At 45.9% G+C, this 19,286-nt stretch overlaps 1 protein-coding gene across 3 annotated transcripts in view; it reads left to right on the top strand.

The window, feature by feature from the left end:
- The window catches only part of Zwilch (zwilch kinetochore protein), a 183,245-nt gene that overhangs the window by 93,454 nt on the left and 70,505 nt on the right, over positions 1–19,286 (top strand). For all 3 annotated transcript variants that reach the window (XM_084607722.1, XM_084607723.1, XM_084607724.1), the window contains 2 exons: positions 2,270–2,534; positions 7,478–7,599. In XM_084607722.1, the coding sequence (XP_084463848.1) occupies positions 2,270–2,534; positions 7,478–7,599 (387 nt within the window). The remainder of the gene's footprint in view (positions 1–2,269; positions 2,535–7,477; positions 7,600–19,286) is intronic.

Here is a 19,286-nt window from a genome sequence, read left to right on the forward strand (position 1 = left end):
ATTCTGGGAAAAAGAACAAGCACTTATTAGTTTGCTTTATTGCCCTTCCGAACAAATCGTGCTGAATGCTGGCCAATCACACTCTAAAAGGCTCGGGCGGCATGCGATCAATTGCAGCTCTTTTAAAGATTCTTGCTCGGCACTGAATTTATTCCATTTCAGTAGGCCATGTTCAAGGAGCTAGCTTTCTCACCAAATGGCTCCCAAGGTCATGCCAGCAGCATGTTAGCAGTAGTACAACAGCATCCCTTGACGGAATCGTTATATAGCTCGTTGAAAAGCTATCGTGTCCCAAGCGAAAAGTGTTTTTACTGAAATCATTGAAGTGCCCTTATGAATATTTGTGCGCCTTGCATGAATAGTATTTTGTGGTACAAATCGCGCTTTGTTACTTTCCATACCACGGGACTCATTCTCGTGTTATTGCTAGCTTCCTTGTAACACAGTTTTGGTGACAGTACTACACGACTAGGGGAAATAATTTTTTTTTCTTTGTCTGGCCAAACATAACAAAAACTAAAAATGTCTATACTTGGGATGGAAATCATTCAGCCAAGCACGAATCCCGCGCGTGCACTGCTGTTTTCGCTTATAACTGCCTACGCTTCGTGGGGCTCACAGTGGATTTTGTGAAGATTAAAAAAAAAAAAAAGAATAGAAATTGATGCTTGTAATATGCCTGCGTTGACCCGTTTTCTAGCATGCTTACATCCTATGAGTTTCAAGCGTTTGGTAGGACTTCAGGTCGTCCGCGAGCGGCGTACCAGTTCATTGAACAAAAATAATTGCACGCATGCTTGTCGAGGCTGTCATCTTTATTCAGGCAAAAATTGCTAATAGGTGCGTGTAGTAAGGAGTGCTGAATATTGTGCCAGATGCGAATGTGGCTATCGCAAGATTTGAAGCAAAAATTGCACAGCAGCGGGCAGCTTCCCGCCGCTCCTTGCAGCAGGGAGACCCGGCTGAAAGGAGCGCTTTTGCCCACCAAGCCGGGTGGTCACGTCCCTCCCTGACGTCACATTGTTTGCAAACAGGGAGAGGTCTATTGCTGGTTTCTCTCGTAGGGAATGGATTTGCCATTCATGCATACGGGGTAACGCGACATTGTTTTGCGAGTGAATGCCACAAGGGAACACTTCTCGATCAAAATCTAGGCCTTGCAGACAAAGGTACAACGTCAACATCATTGAAGCCTTTTGTAGCCTCACACATATTTGGGGCCGAGTCACACTGGATGCCCAAATACATATATCATCTGCATTGATGGAGGTTTGAGCAGATTGTGATAATAAGTCTGCGAAGCCTACTAGCGTAAGGTTGAATAGAGTTGGGCTGAGCACTCCACCCTAACAAAAAGGGTTCTACTTAAGTTGAGGATAACACAGAGGGCTATGGAAAAAAAATATGGTAGGTGTAACATTAAGAGATAGGAGGAGTGCAGAGTGGGTCAGAGTAATAACTTGAGTTAATGACATTCTAGTGGAATTCAAAAAGAAGAAATGGGCATGGGCAGGTCATGTAGTGCAAAGAGAGGATAACTGATGGTCGCTTAGGGTAATAAATTGGATTCCAAGAGAAGAAAAGCATAACGGGGGGTGGAAGAAAGTTAGATAAGTGCATGAGGGTAAGAAGAGAATTTCATTTTTCGTTCCATAGCTCTTCTATAGCTTCCACAGCTTCTTCCATGCGATTTACTGCCAGCATTACGTGATGCTGGCCGTAAATGGCAGTTATATGCCCCTAAAGCTCACTGTGATACCATCGGTACTCACGACTTGCAAACTCTAGAGAATTATTCCAGAGACCATCATCTCTGTAGGGGAATTTTAGAAATTAAAGTTTTGAAGAACTGTTAATAATTTGTCAGTTCTAATTCAAGGAGTTATACTTGCTCACAAGAAGTCAGTGCCCACGCGCATTTGTTTCATACATTTACCATCAATGAAATAAAAAATGTTTTGGCCTGCTGCGATGGCTCAGTGCTGGTTCCGAGGGTTCCATCCTTCAGTGCAGGCATAAGCTTTAACATCCCAAAGCAACACTGGCTGAGGGACGTCGTAGTGGAGGGGTTTGATCCCGTCCGTGATGTTTCGATGCACAACTCATTTGTTGAAAATTTCTCAGTCAGTGTTGCCTTGGGACATGCAAACCAAAAAGTGCTTTCTAGTCGTTCATTGATGCTGCTGATGAAGAGTGATGATGAGCTTACTACGCAAAGAGACATGCCAAAGGACCGCAACAGGGTGAGAAAAGAGCCTCCCGTTTCCAGGCCTGGAGCTTGCGAGCCAGGAGCAGTTGATGCCTTTCCTCCTGCATCCACCTGAGCTGGCTGAGGCCTTTGGGGAGCTGATGAAGCTGCAGGGGGTCCTGGACTTGGTCATGCTGTGCAAGACCTACCTGCACCTGCCTATCCACTACCTCAGCGGTTACACCCGCGAGGCCCTCAAGTACTTTGCCAACTGCGAGCGGGGGAAGTACATCCACAAGTTTCGCTTCCCCCTCAAGGTGCCCCTCGTCCGGGTGGTCCTGGAAAAGTGAGTGGTTTTCCCTCGCTGTGCTCCTGGTGGCCGAGAGCATTTCCAGGGGCCTCTCTGTGCAGCAGAAACAATGCTTGGAAAATATCAGGACACATTTCTAGCCATGCAAGCCTTGGTGAAATCAATCTTGGGCTGCAGTCACCTTTTCTAGCCAACTTTGCTTTTCTTCTCAAATCCAACTCTGTAGAGCTAGGAATCCCTCAGGGTCCTGTCCTTTCTTCGTTTCTCTAGCGCTAAACAAGATCCCAGGAGTACAGCACAGCCTATACAGTATGAGGAGCGAAAGGGTGAAAATGAGGCCGATTCAAGCAGCTGCAGACGATGGAGAGGCCAGGAATACTCCCCTGAAAAAAACGGAGCGTATAGTCTTTCATAAAGACAAATTATATGCACCATATTTCTTGATACAGCACAACAGACACGGACGAGAAGGAGATACAAACAAAACACACACAGGTGCTGGCTTACAACTGACAGGTTGAGTGCAGAAGCCCTTATTTTTCTAGGCGAGCTATGCATAAACCTGATACGCCAAGGGAAAAAATAGACAAAGAAGCTTATCGTTAATAATGTTTCACTTGCTAGCAGAAAGAAACCTGATTTCTTTATCAGATAAAAGAACCAATGGTAAATGGCTCAATCACCTCTCTTGTGAGCTCGTCTGACTGATGACAGACAACTTCACATTCATCAGATGGCAATGGGAACATTTCCTGCAATGAGCCGCTAAGTTGCCTACACCATTTTTATGTCGTTCTTATGTTCACGCAATTTCCCAATGTACATTTTGCCGCACTTCAAAGGAATGGAATAAACCAGTTTCTTATCACATGGAACGAAACGGTTTTTATGATTCTTATTACAGATAGCTGTTTCTTCAGATAGCGCCCTTGACGACAGACAATATACAGGGCATTGAAGAGGTCCAGGATATTAGGATCCTAGGGCTCAGGCTACAAACAAGTTCTGGAAATGCGCCAGCAACCAACAAACTCAAATGAATGATCCACCAAACAGCTAGGCTAATACAAAGAATTACCAGTAGAAAATGAGGCATGAAAGAATGTGACCTTTTCAAACGCCTTCTTCATCATAAGCAGGATTACAGTTGAACTCCGTTATAAGAGGCACGGATGTAAGAGACAATCGGGTATAGGAGACACTCTTCACCCACTTGGTTGGTTGCCCTATATCTCCCATTAATTTGACCTCTTTTGTAACAGACATCGGACACAGAAGACAATTGGTTATAAAGGACAAGTTATCCTTGCATTCTGGTCAACAATCTCGCTTGTAGCAGGCATTTTAACCTTTGATGCAGTGCCATCGGTCGCTAATCGCAGTTGCGCCCATTGTGGAAGCAAAGGGGGACGATAGAAGTGCGCAGTCATTATTTATTATAACTTCAGCAAAGCCAGAGTGGGTCGGTCAGCTATAAAATACCGACGAGAAGCCCCTGCAATGGGAATGCAACATAGGAAAGCACTTCAAACTTACCGCCAAGGGCACGAGTGCGACCGCACGTGCGGGCGTCTGCCTGAGGCAGCAATACCGGGAGCGTGATGTGGGCACTCTCGTTCGCACAGCTCCCAATAAAAAATCACAGGTGTCCTGTCCCTACTAAAAGTACCTACTTTGAAATAAGGGCTGATCAGAAAATAAAAACATGGTACCCTGCTTATAAGAGACCTCTCATATAAGAGACAAAAACTGCTCTCCCGTACGTGTCTCTTATAAAGGGGTTCAACTGTACATACTCTCTCCCGTACCTAAAACTTGGAAGAGATGAGGAGGAGAGAGCCGACGTCATAATTAAAATGGCTTACAAAACAGCTGTGGGCCTTGTTCGCAAGACTCCCAGCGAAGAGCTACTTAAACTTGGGGCCCGCAGTATTAACGGGGAACTCAAAGAAGCACAAAGAACTGGCCGGATAAGGTGCTTGTCCAGCACGCCCGCCGGTAGGAGAATACTCGGACAGGCTAGGTAGAACCCCTACAAGACTTCCTTCAAGCAACATCACAAAGAGGATCACCGTCTCCTTCGGACCCTCGCACACATCAAGGCCGAAGAGCCTGCACGAGACCTTGAGCCAGCTGCAGAATGTCCTCTGTAATAAATACAGTCAAACCTCGTTTATGCGTTTTCTTAAAAAATGTGGGAAAAAACTTATTATCCAGGAAAACATGATCTGAACTGCCTGATTTTGAAAAAATTAACTGCTGAATAAGGTACAAAGCATTTAGAATTGAGTCTTCCACTGCATAAAAGTGTAGATTAGAATTTACAAAAATATAGCAAAGGTGAAAGGTACGCTTTCTGCACCCACTGCCGCTTGATGTGAATATTGCGCATGCCGGTCATTGGGAAATTCTACTCCATCTCAGTAGAAAGAAGAATAAGGATTTAGCGGGTATCATTGACACCAACAAGAAGATTAGTGAGTATTTTAATTCTGAAGTGGACCAAACCACTATTCAAGCTGAGTGTCTCTTCACGGCTTTTCTGATCGAGTAGAAGTAACCATTCAGGAGTGCATAGACGAGCAGGGCACTCTGTTGCCAGTCTTCAAGACATTGATCATACTTTCAAGTATGATAAGCTCTCAAAAGTTCTGTTAGGCATTCTGACTCTCCCACGCAGTAATGCAGAGTGTGAAAGAGTGTTTAGCAAAGCCAAGAAGACATGCACCAGATTTTGCTCCTCCATGTCTAAAAGGGGCCTCGCACAACTGTTAATTGTCAAATAAAAAGAGTCTAGAGTTTGTCACAATCAGTTGTTCGACAAGGACTTCCCGCGGAAGGCAAAACCAGTAGCCTTTTTAGTACTGTCCAAGCCTTTCACTTCAAATATGTCTTTCTGAAGTTTTAATTGTTTACGTGACTTTTCGGAACTCTAATTTGGACCACTGTTTTTCGTCATTCAAAAGAGATTTTGAGTAATAATAAGATTTTAGTATTTTTCACCGAATCTTAGTATTTTTTGGCATCCTCTATAGTAGATTGAGCACTGTGCAGTTGGCAGGTGTGCATTCATGTAGAAACTACAGTTATTTAGGAACTGCTAAGCCACCATCACGTCGCGATTCTTAAATGTCAAAGAAGCTGAGCAGGTCATTTTGGCACAGCGCAAAAAAGATGTGAGAGAGACATAGGACATACACAGCCTTGTAGCGTATTGTGAGCCAGTTTCACCATCCTGGGGCATGCTTTTGCAAAACTTCTCCTGCTACCCCCAGCAGTCAACCTACTTCTTTGAAGCAAGCACGCATAGGTTTCTCGTACTCAATTGAGTCCCCAGGCGAGAGCTGACCAGATACCTTGAGGGCTGCCCAACCAAAGCCATAGGCTCAAAGTTGTTTGGTTTGTGGGGTTTACGTCCCAAAGCGACTCAGGCTGTGAGAGACGCTGCTCCAAGTTATGGCCTACTTGTTGTTCTTTTTCTTTAAAGAGAATCGAACACATGGCCACAGGACAGGGTTGGCCAAGGAAAGTGTGGGCCCGCTTTTTTCTTGGCCAGCCCTGTCCTGTGTCCATGTGTTCGAGTCTCTTTAGAGAGGCATCTGAGTCGTCCCAACTTTCATGGAACAGCATTAATGAAGCTGGCAGATGCGCTCTGCATGTTCACTACAAGGATTTGCACTGCCTTGCAAATTATATGCCTCTAAATGTTGTTTTGCAGCTCTTTTTTCTTGCCTTACAAAGCTCCATTTGCATCAATCTGATTGGATTTGGAACTCCATAAATCAAACTAAATCTTCCTCTATCTGTGCTCACAACTCGGCATCTTTCAAGCTCATACACTTGCTACCATATTGTCTTCAAGAACTCCTTAAACAGATGTGCACCAGAAATTTAGAGGGGGCTCTATAGAAAATAATCATTGAAGGGTTTAAGAAAAAGATCACATGATCAGACTTGCCAAACCAGGAACACAGATAATCCCTGGACGAAGAAGATTCCGGATGCGAGACAAGTAGTGTCACTATGGTGTGTGTTGGCCTTCCATGTGTCTTAGCCAGTGGTCGAGCAAGGCCTCTGGGACATCAGGAGGCATGCCTTGTGTGGTGCTCGGCCAGGTGGGTCAGGATAGGGAAGCACCTGGTCACAAGTGACCAGTTATCCAGGTGTGGCTGCTGAGCAAGGGAACTCAACACGGTGCTGAACACACGTGCTGGCTGCATGCCATTTCTCCAGTTTTAATCAGTTGTTGTTGTGTGCTGTTATGAATTACCTTTATGAATACTCGACTCTAAGACAACCTTAGAGTTTTCTTAAAGAAAAGAAACAACTATCAGCCTAGACTGTCAAGTGGTCTCAAACAATGGGATGCTTAGATTGATGCTCGACCCACTAGTACGACCAGTGGGTAGGGGTACATAGTCCTGTACCTCTTAATGAGTTGCTGAGTATGCGCAACATGTTACTTTGTCATGGTGGAGCATCTGGAAGCACCGTGTTTGCCGTAAGCTTAACTGTCTTCATTAATACGGTGATCAATTCACCAGCGCTCGTCCCCTTTCCTGTATACGTGTTTCATGGTGTGCTGCCTCATAATCAATGGCATTCCAACTAGCCCAGTTATCTGCTTTACTTCATTAATATGGTGCACTAGCTTGGACATGGGGATTATTGGAGTTGTCAATAGATCACCATATTTTAATGACAAAGGTGTCACCTTCACTGAAAATGGAGCTTTCATAAAGTGGGAAAAAAAAAAGTGCAATTGGTGATGCCAATTTCGCAGGCTGACTACAGTGGTGTCAAAATAATCTTATGCATTTGGATCAGTGAGGTTGGGAACCATTCATGAAAGGGGGAGAAACAAGTGGCTTCGGTTTTCAACTTGAATTTAATATCTGTTTCATTGTCTGTGTAAGCTCTCATGTGACTCGTGTCTTTTGCATCTGTGCACGTCTATATTGCCTTCTCTGTTTGTCCAGCATGGCTCCCATGGAGTGGACCGCCTCTCTCAAGAGCCGTCAAGGGAACTACACTGCCCACACTATCACCCACATCAGCATGTCACCTCCTTTTGACCACCTGCTCACTGAGAAGAACTGTGGTGAGTGGCTGTAGTGACATCTCCAGTGATGGCTGGGTATCCATTAGATCCCGCTAAGAATTTTCCCATTCTCAGACTTTTTCAACGGGTTGTTTCATTTAGATTTAACTGTAATTTTCATCTGGGGACACTTAAGGGAAGACGTTGGCAAAACATTGTTTTTCCTAGTTATATTTTTAACCCTTCCTCTTTCACGTCCAGCAACCCGAACATCGAACATAGACTAGAAGTGATAAAAATCTGCGAAGTGAGCATCTGACATGACGGACCAATGGGCAGAACTGAGCTGCGTTTACAGCGGCTACGAATTTCCAACATAGCATCTACCGCTTATGCGGTATTTCAGGCAGGTAGAAAGAGCTTTTTGCATTTTGTGAGTCCTGCACCAATATCCAAAAAGAGATTAGAAACAAATTTTTTTCTGTCCCCAAAAGATGCACTACTATTGAAGCTGCTGCCGCCATTGTCTCAAAGCTGCTGTATTGCGTGTTGTCTGCTTGCTACTCTGTGGTTCAATCAGAGACACGCAGGCTTTCAGCAAGTTTTGGTATTCTTCCTTATTGAGAATAGATTTTAAGTCATTTTGAGCAGACCTGGATCATGAAAGAGAAATAACTAGGAGAATACGATCAGGATGAAGCGCAGTCGGCAAATACTTGCAGATTATGACTGGCAGCTTACCGGTATCACTCGAGGGGAAAGTATGCAACAGTTGCATCTTACCTATACTCACATATGGAGCTGAAACATGGAGGCTAGCGGAAAGGGTTCTACTTAAGTTTAGAGCAACGCAGAGGGCTATGGAGGTGTAACGTGAAGAGATAGAAAACATGCAGAGTGGGTCAGAGAAATAACCCAAATTAATGACATTCCAGTGGAAATCAAGAAGAAATGCACCTGGGCAAGGCATGTAATGCGACAAGAGGACAATTGAAGGTTGCTTACAGTAACAAATTTTATTCCAAGGGAAGGGAAGAATACCAGGGGACAGCAGAAAGTTAGGTGGGCAGATGAGGTTAAGAAGTTTTAAGGATGCAGCTAGCACAGGTAATTGGAGGATTATGGGAGAGGCCTTTGCCCTGTAGTTGGTATATTTTGGCTGATGATGATGGTGGTGAATGTGCCTGACAGTCAGCAAGTCACAAGGGTGTCTGGTAAAGAAACTGCTGAGGCCAACTCCCATCGTTGTCACATAGTGAAGAAAGCTTGCACCGCGAACACTTTTTGGAGGCAGCGCGAGGGAACAATATGCGCTGGACAATTCTAAGGAAGTGTGCTACTTTGCAGCTTCTTAAGCTGCATTTAGCGTAGTTTGTTCATATTTGTTAAATGCGTAATATTCAGTTATTAGTCTTTGTTTTTTTAAATGTTAACACCCTCTTGTCTTGGTTTTGTATTTTCAAGCAATATTACCGCTGTGCAGGATATTACTTTAACTGTCAATGTTCTGTCACTGAAATTTTGCTTGGACGTTCTTTAATATGCAAAATACAGTCGAATCTCATTATAATGAATTAATACAGGGTGCAAAAATTTGTTTGTTATATCTGATGTTCGTTATAAAAGCGCACACCCAAATTCCTGTAATTAAGTTTGCTAATAAAATGAAACAAAATGCACACCATTATGGACAACACAAAGGTGCGAAAACGCACGATTTTTTTATTAAAAGCTTGGTGTAAACATGAAATCTCTCCTTTCGTTCCGTGTTGGAGGGCAAAAATGAATACTGAGAAGGGATGTTGCCTCCGTGCACAGAGCTCACGCCATGACGAGGCAGTGGTGATGACATGCCAGTCACATGGCTGTCAGCTGTTGCATGGTCGGACTCGAGCAGTGGCGGCGACGCTCGAGTCCGGCCATGGCCGTTCATGGCCTCCGAGATCATCGCGCTCGGAGGTGTGATCTCGGAGGCCCTTGGTGCTAGTATTCGTCGCCGCCGCTAGATGACGCGGCACGTGAATGGCCGATTCCATTGATTGAAAAATTTTGTTTCTTCATGTTTTTTCCAGCTCTTTACGCATTTATTGCTGTTTTAATGCAAGAGAACTGCTTTGTTATAACCGATTTAGCGTCAAATTTTGAAATTTTTGTTTCGTTGTACAGAAAGAACTCCCATAGAAATAAACCATAGACCAACCAAACTTTGCTTAGTTTGTTTTGTTTGATAATTCACTATATCTGTGTTCGTTAGCGAGGTTAGACTGTACAGCTACGCTATAGGAGCTCCACCAAATATAAAGGAACTTGAAGAATAATATTCTCTTAAACCTACAAAAGAGAATTGTAGAGAGAACACTTTATTCTCATTATGTACGATGCATCACAACGAATGAAATGACATATTGCTCACTGCTTTGTGATATTTGTACTGATATCAAATAGGTTCACAAAAACACCCTTATATTTAAAATAATTTCAAATAAAACTTGCAAATATTCAGCCAAACTAGATAGGCAGGATTCCTAAAAATTGACCAAATGTGAAATTTTCTGCCACCTGGCTCAATGTATGCAGTTACCACAAGGGAAATATTTTTCAGTAAAAGACAATACACACGTCAAGAACGAGTTGTGATAATGCAATTATCACAACTGTGATAATACAAAGGTGAAAGATTACAGTCAGGAAGCACACTTTGTTGAAAATACCTGTTTAACGCTTGTATAAAGCTCGTTAATTGTAAAATTCAGAAAATTGGAACTGCAGGCTTGATTCTGAACAGCTGCATCCAAGTCTGTGGCATTGAATACTCGCAAATTCAGATGCTACGGATTTTGCACCAACTAATACAGTCGAACCTGGATATATTGAACTTGAAGGGGATCGCGAAATAGTTCGATATTATCTATAATTCGATATACAGAAATCGGCTTGGGACGGCACTTACGATGCGAAAAAACGATACCGTATTTGTCGCGTAATCAACCCACTCGCATAATGAACCCACCCTCCACTTTTGCACCCGAGAATTTGAAAAAAAAAAAAAAAAGTGCGTTAAGGCCAGCGTGCACATGCAAGCGACTAGCGGCAGCGACAGAGCGAAAATTTTCAAACTCGGAACTGCGTCCCTCTCGCCACTCGAGCCACTCCGGCAGCTCAAAACAAGGTTTCTGTGTCGCCGCGGCGGCAGAAATCGCCAGCATTTTCGCTTGCATGTCGATGGCGCGCGTCAGTCTGTTTCGGTCGTCTCATCCACAGCTCATTGGCAGCGTGCCAAGATGCTGTGTAGCGATAACGTCACGGCGCGTTTATCTTTTGATAGCTCCTGCGGTGGCGGGGAGCGAACTTGGCAGAGTGCCCGTGATGGCTTTATTGCACAAGCCTGGTTCGATTTCATTTGGGGTTGGCGTCATGATCGCAGCAGCTGACCGCGTGTTTTCGCTGATTCATACATGCAAGGTTAAATGATTAAAACAAATAATAATAAACGACCCCCCCCCCCCCCCTTGCAAAAAAAAAAAAAAAGCCCTGCCGCTTCTTAACGTCCGCAGCCCCATATCTTGCGCTACGCCCCGCATATAGCACGATAAGAAAGGATGACTCTTGCAAAAAAAAAGAAGAAGAGAGAGTTGCCGCTTCTTAAAGGGACAGAACACTGGAATTTAGGTCTCGATTTTTTTTCGCCGCAGTGGAAAGATTGATGTCTAAAATGTTCGATTCCATAACAGTTTTGTTAGAAACGCTGTAGAAAATTTTTACCGGGAATTTTTCGATCAATGCGTGCGCCCATTTTTATGTAGTCCGATGCTGGAAACCATGAGCAGCGACCGCGATGATGACTGGTGGTCGATAAAAAAGACGTACCGAAAACAAGTACAGTCGAACCCGGATATATCGAACCCGGATATATCGAATGTTGGTTATATCGAACTCACGGAATATCCCCTTGAAAATCCCATGTAAAAGTATAGGAAAGCCGTGTCATATATCGAACTTAATTTCACCGGTCGTTCGATATATCGAACTCCACACCACGCACTGGAAAGTGTGCCTTCCCCAAAGACGATGATCGCATCACCCTTGGCCGTTTGCCGCGTGCCGTTTTCAAGCCACGTGCGGAAGGAACGAGAGGGAACAGTTCGGCGACGGCTGGTCTGGGCAGCGCCGCGCCCATTCCCCAAAGGCGCGCGCATCTGCAGTTATCGTTTTCCGCGCGCCAACACATGACGTTTGCAAGCCATGTGCGTGGGTGTGCCCATCCTTTTGCCAAGCTATCTCTCTCCTACAGCACGCGCTACGCATGCGCCAAGCCAGCTCAGCCCGTTTTCAGACAGGCGTCGACGCTTTCTCCAGCGTGTGTTGCGAACTCTCCGCGCGCAGCGACTGAGGCGGCTATGGTGCCTGCGGACGTTAAAAAGCGGCAGCTCTTTGTTTTATGTATTTTTTTTTTGCGGGTCATCCTTTCTTATCGTTGTGCTGTTCGGACGATAAAAAGCGGCAGAGTTGTTTTTCTTTTCTTTTTTTTTTTTTTTTTTGCGGGAGTTGTTTTATCCTTGCATGTATGAGTCAACGAAAGCAGGTGGTCGGCTGCTGCGATCATGACGCCCGCCCCAAGCGCGGCGTGATAAATCGAACCAGGCTTGTACGTGCAATCAAGCCATCACGGGCACTCTGCCAAGTTCACTCCCCGCCACCGCAGGAGCTATCAAGATAAACGCACGCGCCCCGACGTTATCGCTGCGCAGCATCTTGGCACGCTGCCAAGCAATGAGCTCGGGATGAGACGACCGAAACGGAGTGACGCGCGCCATCGACATGCAAGCGAAAACGCTCGCGATTTCTGCCGCGGCAACACAGAAACCTAGTTTAGAGCTGCCGCGGTAGCTCGAGCAGCGAGAGGAAGTTACAAATTTTTCGCTCTGTAGCTGCCGCTCGTCCCTGAGATCGCTCAATCGCTTGCATGTGAGCGAGCTGGCCTTAACGCTTTTTTTTTTTTTTTCCATATTCTCCGTGCAAAAGTGCAGGGTGGGTTCATTATGCGACAAATACGGTACCGTTTTTTGGCAACGTAAGTGCCGTCACTAGCCGATTTTTGTATATCGAATTATCGATATATCGAACTATTTCGCGATCCCCTTCGAGTTCGATATATCCGGGTTCGACTGTATAACTTTCACTCACCAGACAGTAATCAGACATTTTTTGCATAGAGTAATGTCCTTTTCAGTTTCACACTCAATGCTGTTACGGCACAATAACACACGCCCTCGTCGACGAAAGTTTTAGTGGGCACTGTCATTGCTTCATTCACGAAATTGCAAAAACTGTGGTGCCATCTAGTGGCAAAACCTGAAAGCATACCTCTCGCGGTGCAAAAGCAGGGGTGGTTTTTATTTAAGGACGCACTGGAGAGAGCGCAAAATATAATAAATTATGGCAAGCACTCCTAGAAGAAAAAAGAACAATGTGCAGTTACGAAAATTAGCGATATTTTGCAGACATGTAGTCACGTGGGGGGGGCTACACTGAAAGTACTAGGGTTTCTCCGCTAGATAGTGCCTCTGTTGTTTTATGCGTTTTTCAATTGCAAAATAAAATTGTTAAGCCTCTTTTCTTTGATATTGTAGTACTCGATCTGCACTTTTTGAGGCAAGATCTTTTCATCTGCACCGTAATCTCATAACATATTTTGGCCAGTGTTCTGTCCCTTTAACATCAGCAGGCGCCATAGCCGCGTCAGCCGCCGCGCGCAGCGGGTTCACAACACACGCAGGAGAAAGCGTTCGACGTCTGTCTGAAAACGAGCTGAGCTGGCTTGGTGCTTGCGTTGCGCGTGCTGAAGGAGAGAGACAGCTCGGCAAAAGAATGGGCACACCCACGCACATGGCTTGCAAACGTCATGTGTTGGCGCGTGGGAAACGACAACTGCAGATGCTCGCGCTTTTGGGGAATGGGCGCGGCGCTGCCCGGACCAGCCGTTGCTGAACTGTCCCCTCTCATTCCTTCCGCGCGTGGCTTGAAAACGTCACACGGCAAATGGCCAAGGGTGTTGCGATCGTCTTTGGGGAAAGCACACTTTCTAGTGCATGGTGCGGAGTTCGATATATCGAACGACCGGTGAAGTTGAGTTCGATATATGACGTGGCTTTCCTATACTTTTACATGGGATCTTCAAGGGGATATTCCGTGAGTTCGATATAACCAAAATTTGATATATCCGGGTTCGATATAACCGGGTTCGACTGTATTAGCTGGCTTACTTGGGTGGCTGCGTCTGGGCAGGACTAACACGGCAAGAGGTAGCCGAAGTAGCCCCCCCCCCCCCCCCCCCCCCTTCACTGAGTGCAATGCAGGAGGCTGACATGAGCGTTACAGTAGTTTTGTTTTTCTGAGCTTGCTGCCAATTCATGCTACCTGTCATCAACTAGTCAAACTATCCCGTCTCATTGCCTTTTAAAATGCTGATTGGTGTCTCTCTACTTTTCTTTTGTGCCAATAAGTCATTTCGTTGACTTCTTTTTGTCTTTATGGTTCCATTTCCGATGCATCAAAAATGTGTTCTGATCGCTCTCGGTTTTTTCAGTGAAGCCTGCTCACTCTTGACATTGCCACTCATTGCATCATGATGGATGCACGAGGCCATTATGGTTTTTTAGCAGTTGTACTTTGATGCTTTGATGTTTTAGTGGCCGATATAAGGAAGTGCAGTCGAAACCAGATATATTGAACTCGAAGGGGATCGCGAAGTAGTTCGATATATCGATATTTCGATATACAAAAATCGGCTTGGGACGGCAATTACAATGCGAAAAAACGATATCGTATTTCTTGCGTAATCAACTCACTTGCATAATGAATCCACCCTCCACTTTTGCACCTGAGAATTTGGAAAAAAAAAGAGTTAAGGCCAGCTTGCTCACATGCAAGTGATTGAGCGATGTCAGCGTTCAGCGGCAGCGACAGAGTGAAAAATTTCCAACTTGTTGGAACTGTGTCCCTCTCGCCGCTCGAGCCACCGCGGCAGCTCAAAACAAGGTTTATTTGTCGCCGCGGCAGAAATTTTCGCTTGCATGTCGATGGCGTGTGCCACTCCGTTTCGGTCGTCTCATCCACAGCTCATTTCTTGGCAGCGTGCCAAGATGCTGCGCAGCGATAACGTCAGGACATGTTTATCTTTTGATAGCTCCTGCAGTTGCGGGGAGCGAACTTGGCAAAATGCCCGTGATTTCTTGTTTGCACAAGCCTGGTTCGATTTATCACGCCACGCTTGGGGCGGGCATAATCCACTGCCACAAAATCATTGGAAAGCGTGATAGCTGCAAATGCTGTTTGAAGCGAATGCAAAAAGCCGGTGTCATGATCGCAGCTGACCGCGTGCTTTCGTTGCATTCAGACATGCAAGGATAAACGACTCCCGCAAAAAACAACAACAAAGAGCCACTTCTTAACGTCCACAGCCGTCATATCTTATGCTACACCGCCAAACAGCACAACGATAAGAACGGACGGCTCTCGCAAAAAGAGAGAGAGATATCTGCCGCTTCTTAACGTCCGCGGCGTCGTAGCCACGTCAGCCGCTGCACGCAGAGGGTTCGCAACACACGCTGAAGAAAGCGTCTGATCTTCTGTCTGATGAAGGCTGGGAGAGGGGAAGGAGAGAGAGCTCGGCAAAAGAATGGGCACACCCTTGCACTTCACTCTATCGCGTTTTTTTCCCTCTCTCTCTCGTTCCCACCGGTTCTCTCTGTTCATTCGCGCACATGGCTTACAAACTTCACATGCTGGCGCGCGGGAAATGATAACCGCAGATGCGCGCACTTTTGGGGAATGGGCGCGGCGCTGCCCTAGTCGAACTGTCCCCTCTCATTCCTTCCGCGTGTGACTTGAATACGTCACGCGGCAAACGACCGAGGGTGATGCGATCGTCTTTGGGGAAGGCACACTTTCCAGTGCGTGGTGCGGAGTTTAATATATCGAACGACCAGTGAAATTGAGTTCGATATAGGACGCGGCTTTCCTATACTTTTACATGGGATTTTCAAGTGGATATTCTGTGAGTTCGATATAACCAAAATTCAATATATCCGGGTTCGACTGTATAACGTATCGAAAATTGAGCATGCTGTAAAGAACGGGGGAAGTCTTAAAATGATCAAGAAGAAATTGGGCATAGGCAAAAGTGAGATGTAAGTTGAATCCCGCTATAACGAAATTCACGGTGCACGAAAAAAAGTTCGTTCTCGCGGAACTTCGTTATCGCGAAAATTTGACGTGAAACGCAGAAAGAATTGCCCAAGCAGCAGCAAAGGCGTTTAATGCCAAAAATTTGTAAGCTTGGTTTGCTTACGCTTCACGGCGAGCAACGCCGTCACGCGATTTTCGCACTCGGTCAGCAAACCCATTGCAACATCGTCGTCTCGGACAGCAACGAAATTCCTGATGACATCAAAAGCGTCCATCACCTGTACGGCGGTTGCCGCAGCCGGCGCTTCCTGTACGTCGTCTTCTTCATCGGAAGAGTCCTTATCATTCCGGGCAGCTTTTATGATCTGCTCATCACTCACATCTTCGTGAACAACAACACAAGCGTCAGCGCCGATGTATTCGTCGAGCTCGAGATTAGGCGGCACGGTTCCTATTTCTCCCAGCGTTTTCCAGGCGGCCGCGATCCCCGGAGCCGGTGACGCCTCTTCGTCGTCGTCTGTAACGCCTGGTGTTAGGCCAGCAGAGTGTACGGGTCGACCTTCGGCAAATCCGGCGTGCCTGAAACAGTTCACAATTACTGAGCGCCCCAGTGTGCTCCAGGCAGCAGACATAATCTGAAGTGCCACGTACAAGTCCACCTTCGTGTCTCGGCCGGTTTCAGTGTTAAAAAGCAGCCGCTGAATTAACCTCCCGCGGTAAGCGCGCTTCAGGCTAAGAATCACGCCCTGATCGAGAGGCTGTAAGACAGACGTGCAATTGGGAGGGAAAAACCTCAGCTCCGTGTTAGTGAGCTTGACTTCGTCGGAGTGATGCGCTGAACAATTGTCCAAAAGCAAGCAAACTTTACGGCCCTGCCGCTTCATGTCGCGGTCGAATGCCATCATCCACTCGGTGAAAATAGCGCGGGTCATCCATGACTTGTTGTTCGCCTTGTACTGCACAGGTAGGCTACGAGTTCCCTTAAAACAGCGCGGCTTGGCACTTTTGCCTATGACTAACGGCGGACGCTTGTCCGAGCCATCCATGTTTGTGCAAAGCAGCACTGTGATGCGTTTTTTGCTGTGTTTGCCGCCGTGACAGCGCTGCCCTTTGAAGTCGAGCGTCCTAGCCGGCAACATCTCGTAGAATAGCCCGGTCTCGTCGGCGTTGTAAATGTCTGCAGGCGCGAAGTTGCTTAAAATTCCGGCCATGTTACTCGCCTTCCAAGCAGCTGCTCCGTCCACGTCTGCTGACATTGACTCGCCGCACAACACTTTTCCAGCGATGTTATGGCGGGCCTTGAAACGGTTTAGCCAGCCAATGCTGGCTTTAAAATCATCAATGCCAAGTAGGCATGCATAGTTCAAGGCTTTCTGCTGGACGATGCTTCCGGACAGGGGGACGTTGCTGGCTCGTGCTTCCACAAACCACGCATGCACTGCTTTGTCCAACTCTTCATGGAGGGGCCGCGTCACCTTTTTGTGCTTCGAGGATGTGCCTGAAGCAAGTGCCATTCTCACGCTGTCCTTATTGCCTGGAATCGTTGACAGCGAACTTGCAGGAATTCCGAAGTCTTCAGCAATTGCCGCTTTTTTCCTTCCGCATTCTGCTTGGGCGATTATTTGAGCTTTTTGCTCAAGGGAAAGAGTTTTGCGTTTTTTCACTTGCGTTGCCATCGTGTCCTGCGGATGAAAACTCGTCGTTGTCGAAGAGAAAGGCAGCGAGTGAACAACGCGACCACGACACAAAGCCAAAATGGCGGAACTGCAATCACGTGATTTCATGCTTAATGTAGCTTTGGATTTGACTTGGACTTCTCGCCAATAAAACTAGTTTCGGTTTCGATTTTGAACGCGAAAATTTCGTTGAAGCGGAAACGCTCTGCAAAAATGGTTCGTTGTGCAGAGAAATTTAGGCCATTAATTCTTACAGGATACTCGCGGGGAATAAAAAATTATTCGTTGTCGCGGAAATTTCGTTGTGGCGGTATTCGTTGTGGCGGGATTCAACTGTATGTGCTAATGGACAAGGCGGGCAATGTCATCACGGATATGGACAAGATAGTCAATGTAGCCGAGCAGTTCTGTACTGATCTGTAGAGTAGCCATAGAAGTCAGGACAATAATGAGATTGGCGGTAGGGAAATGCAGTCAGACGTTCTGCCAGTGACGAAGGACGAAGTTAAGAAATCATTATAAACAATGAACATGGGGAAAGCAGCTGGAGAGAATCAGGTAACTATAAATTTGTTGAAGGACGGGGGGGATATCGTGCTAGAAAAACTGGTCAACCTGAATACGTGTCACAAGCTGCCTCACCTATTATACAGTGGAAGTTGCGGGAGCTTTTGCGTCAGATATAAAGCGAAACTCACGGGCCCCGGCGCTCCTCTGAGCAAGATTCAACACGCCGATGGGGCAGCGACCGTGCGTCCTTGACGCGGGCACTGCGTAGACAGCCGAGAGCATAAAAATGCATACAGCAGCACGCCCGCGCCAATGCGCTCTGGGAAGATTCAGACTCCCGGGCCACTCTCATGGCTGCTCCGGAAAAGCGTATTGTGTTTCCTTGGGCTCGCGAGCTACGCATCGTTCTCCTCACCTGTACGGCCGCTGCTATCGAACAACCCAGCCTTCGACGCCTCAACTTGCATAAATGCCGTGAGAATTCCATTTCGCCACAGACTGTTATTCAATCGAAAATATTTTCGCTTTTGTTAACCTTTACCTGACTTAGTAATATTTTTACGCCGTATTTTCTATGTTACCCTTGCCCATACTTATGATATCTAAAATACTTGCTTTGTTATCTTTATATCTTTTTTATCGCAGTGTTTTGTTCATTGCCGGGTCCTTTCTCATGTCGTTTAACTAGTATTTTATCAATATCTTGTCGTGGCGTCTTATTTTATTTTGTTGTACTCTATTATTATGCAGTGTAATTTGTTTAAGGAATAACAGCACGGAGACGAAGGACAAGGAAGAAGACGGCACTTGCGCTGTCTATCAACTGCAGTTTATTTGAAAGAAACACGCAAAATATACTCTTTTCACTACCAAGAGCGCATGTGCAACTCAAGCCGCCAAACAGAGAACTCAGTCTTGTGAATCAAGGTATATTAATTCACAGTCATGAACAGATACAGAAGGAGTGCTTACACACGAGTCATGGTTTTTATGAATATGAAACGCTTCACTGATTTCTCTTATTAGTTTAGCTTTGTGTTTGTACAGAATTTTGGTTTCATTAAAAAGGGGAACACATGACTTTTCAGAACAATTCACTTGGTTGTTAAGCGGACAGTTCCTGTAATGCAGAGCAAGATTTGAGGATGGAGCGTCCCCCAATGAAGTGTTGTGGTCACGTAAGCGGGTATTTAGGCACCTTCCCATTCGGCCTATATAGGTCTTTCCGCATACGAAAGGCTCTTCATACACAACTCCCTCTGCACAACAGACAAACCTCAAGTCATGCTTTATCTGGCACCCTGTTTTCGTTTTTCTTTGTTTCTTTTTGTTTTCCCTTGATTTTGCCTCAACCATGGCGCATATTTTTCCCAG

Source organism: Amblyomma maculatum, chromosome 6, assembly GCF_055883805.1.
Source record: "Amblyomma maculatum isolate TAMU_Amacu chromosome 6, ASM5588380v1, whole genome shotgun sequence".
In the NCBI taxonomy this organism is placed as follows: Eukaryota; Metazoa; Arthropoda; class Arachnida; order Ixodida; family Ixodidae; genus Amblyomma; species Amblyomma maculatum.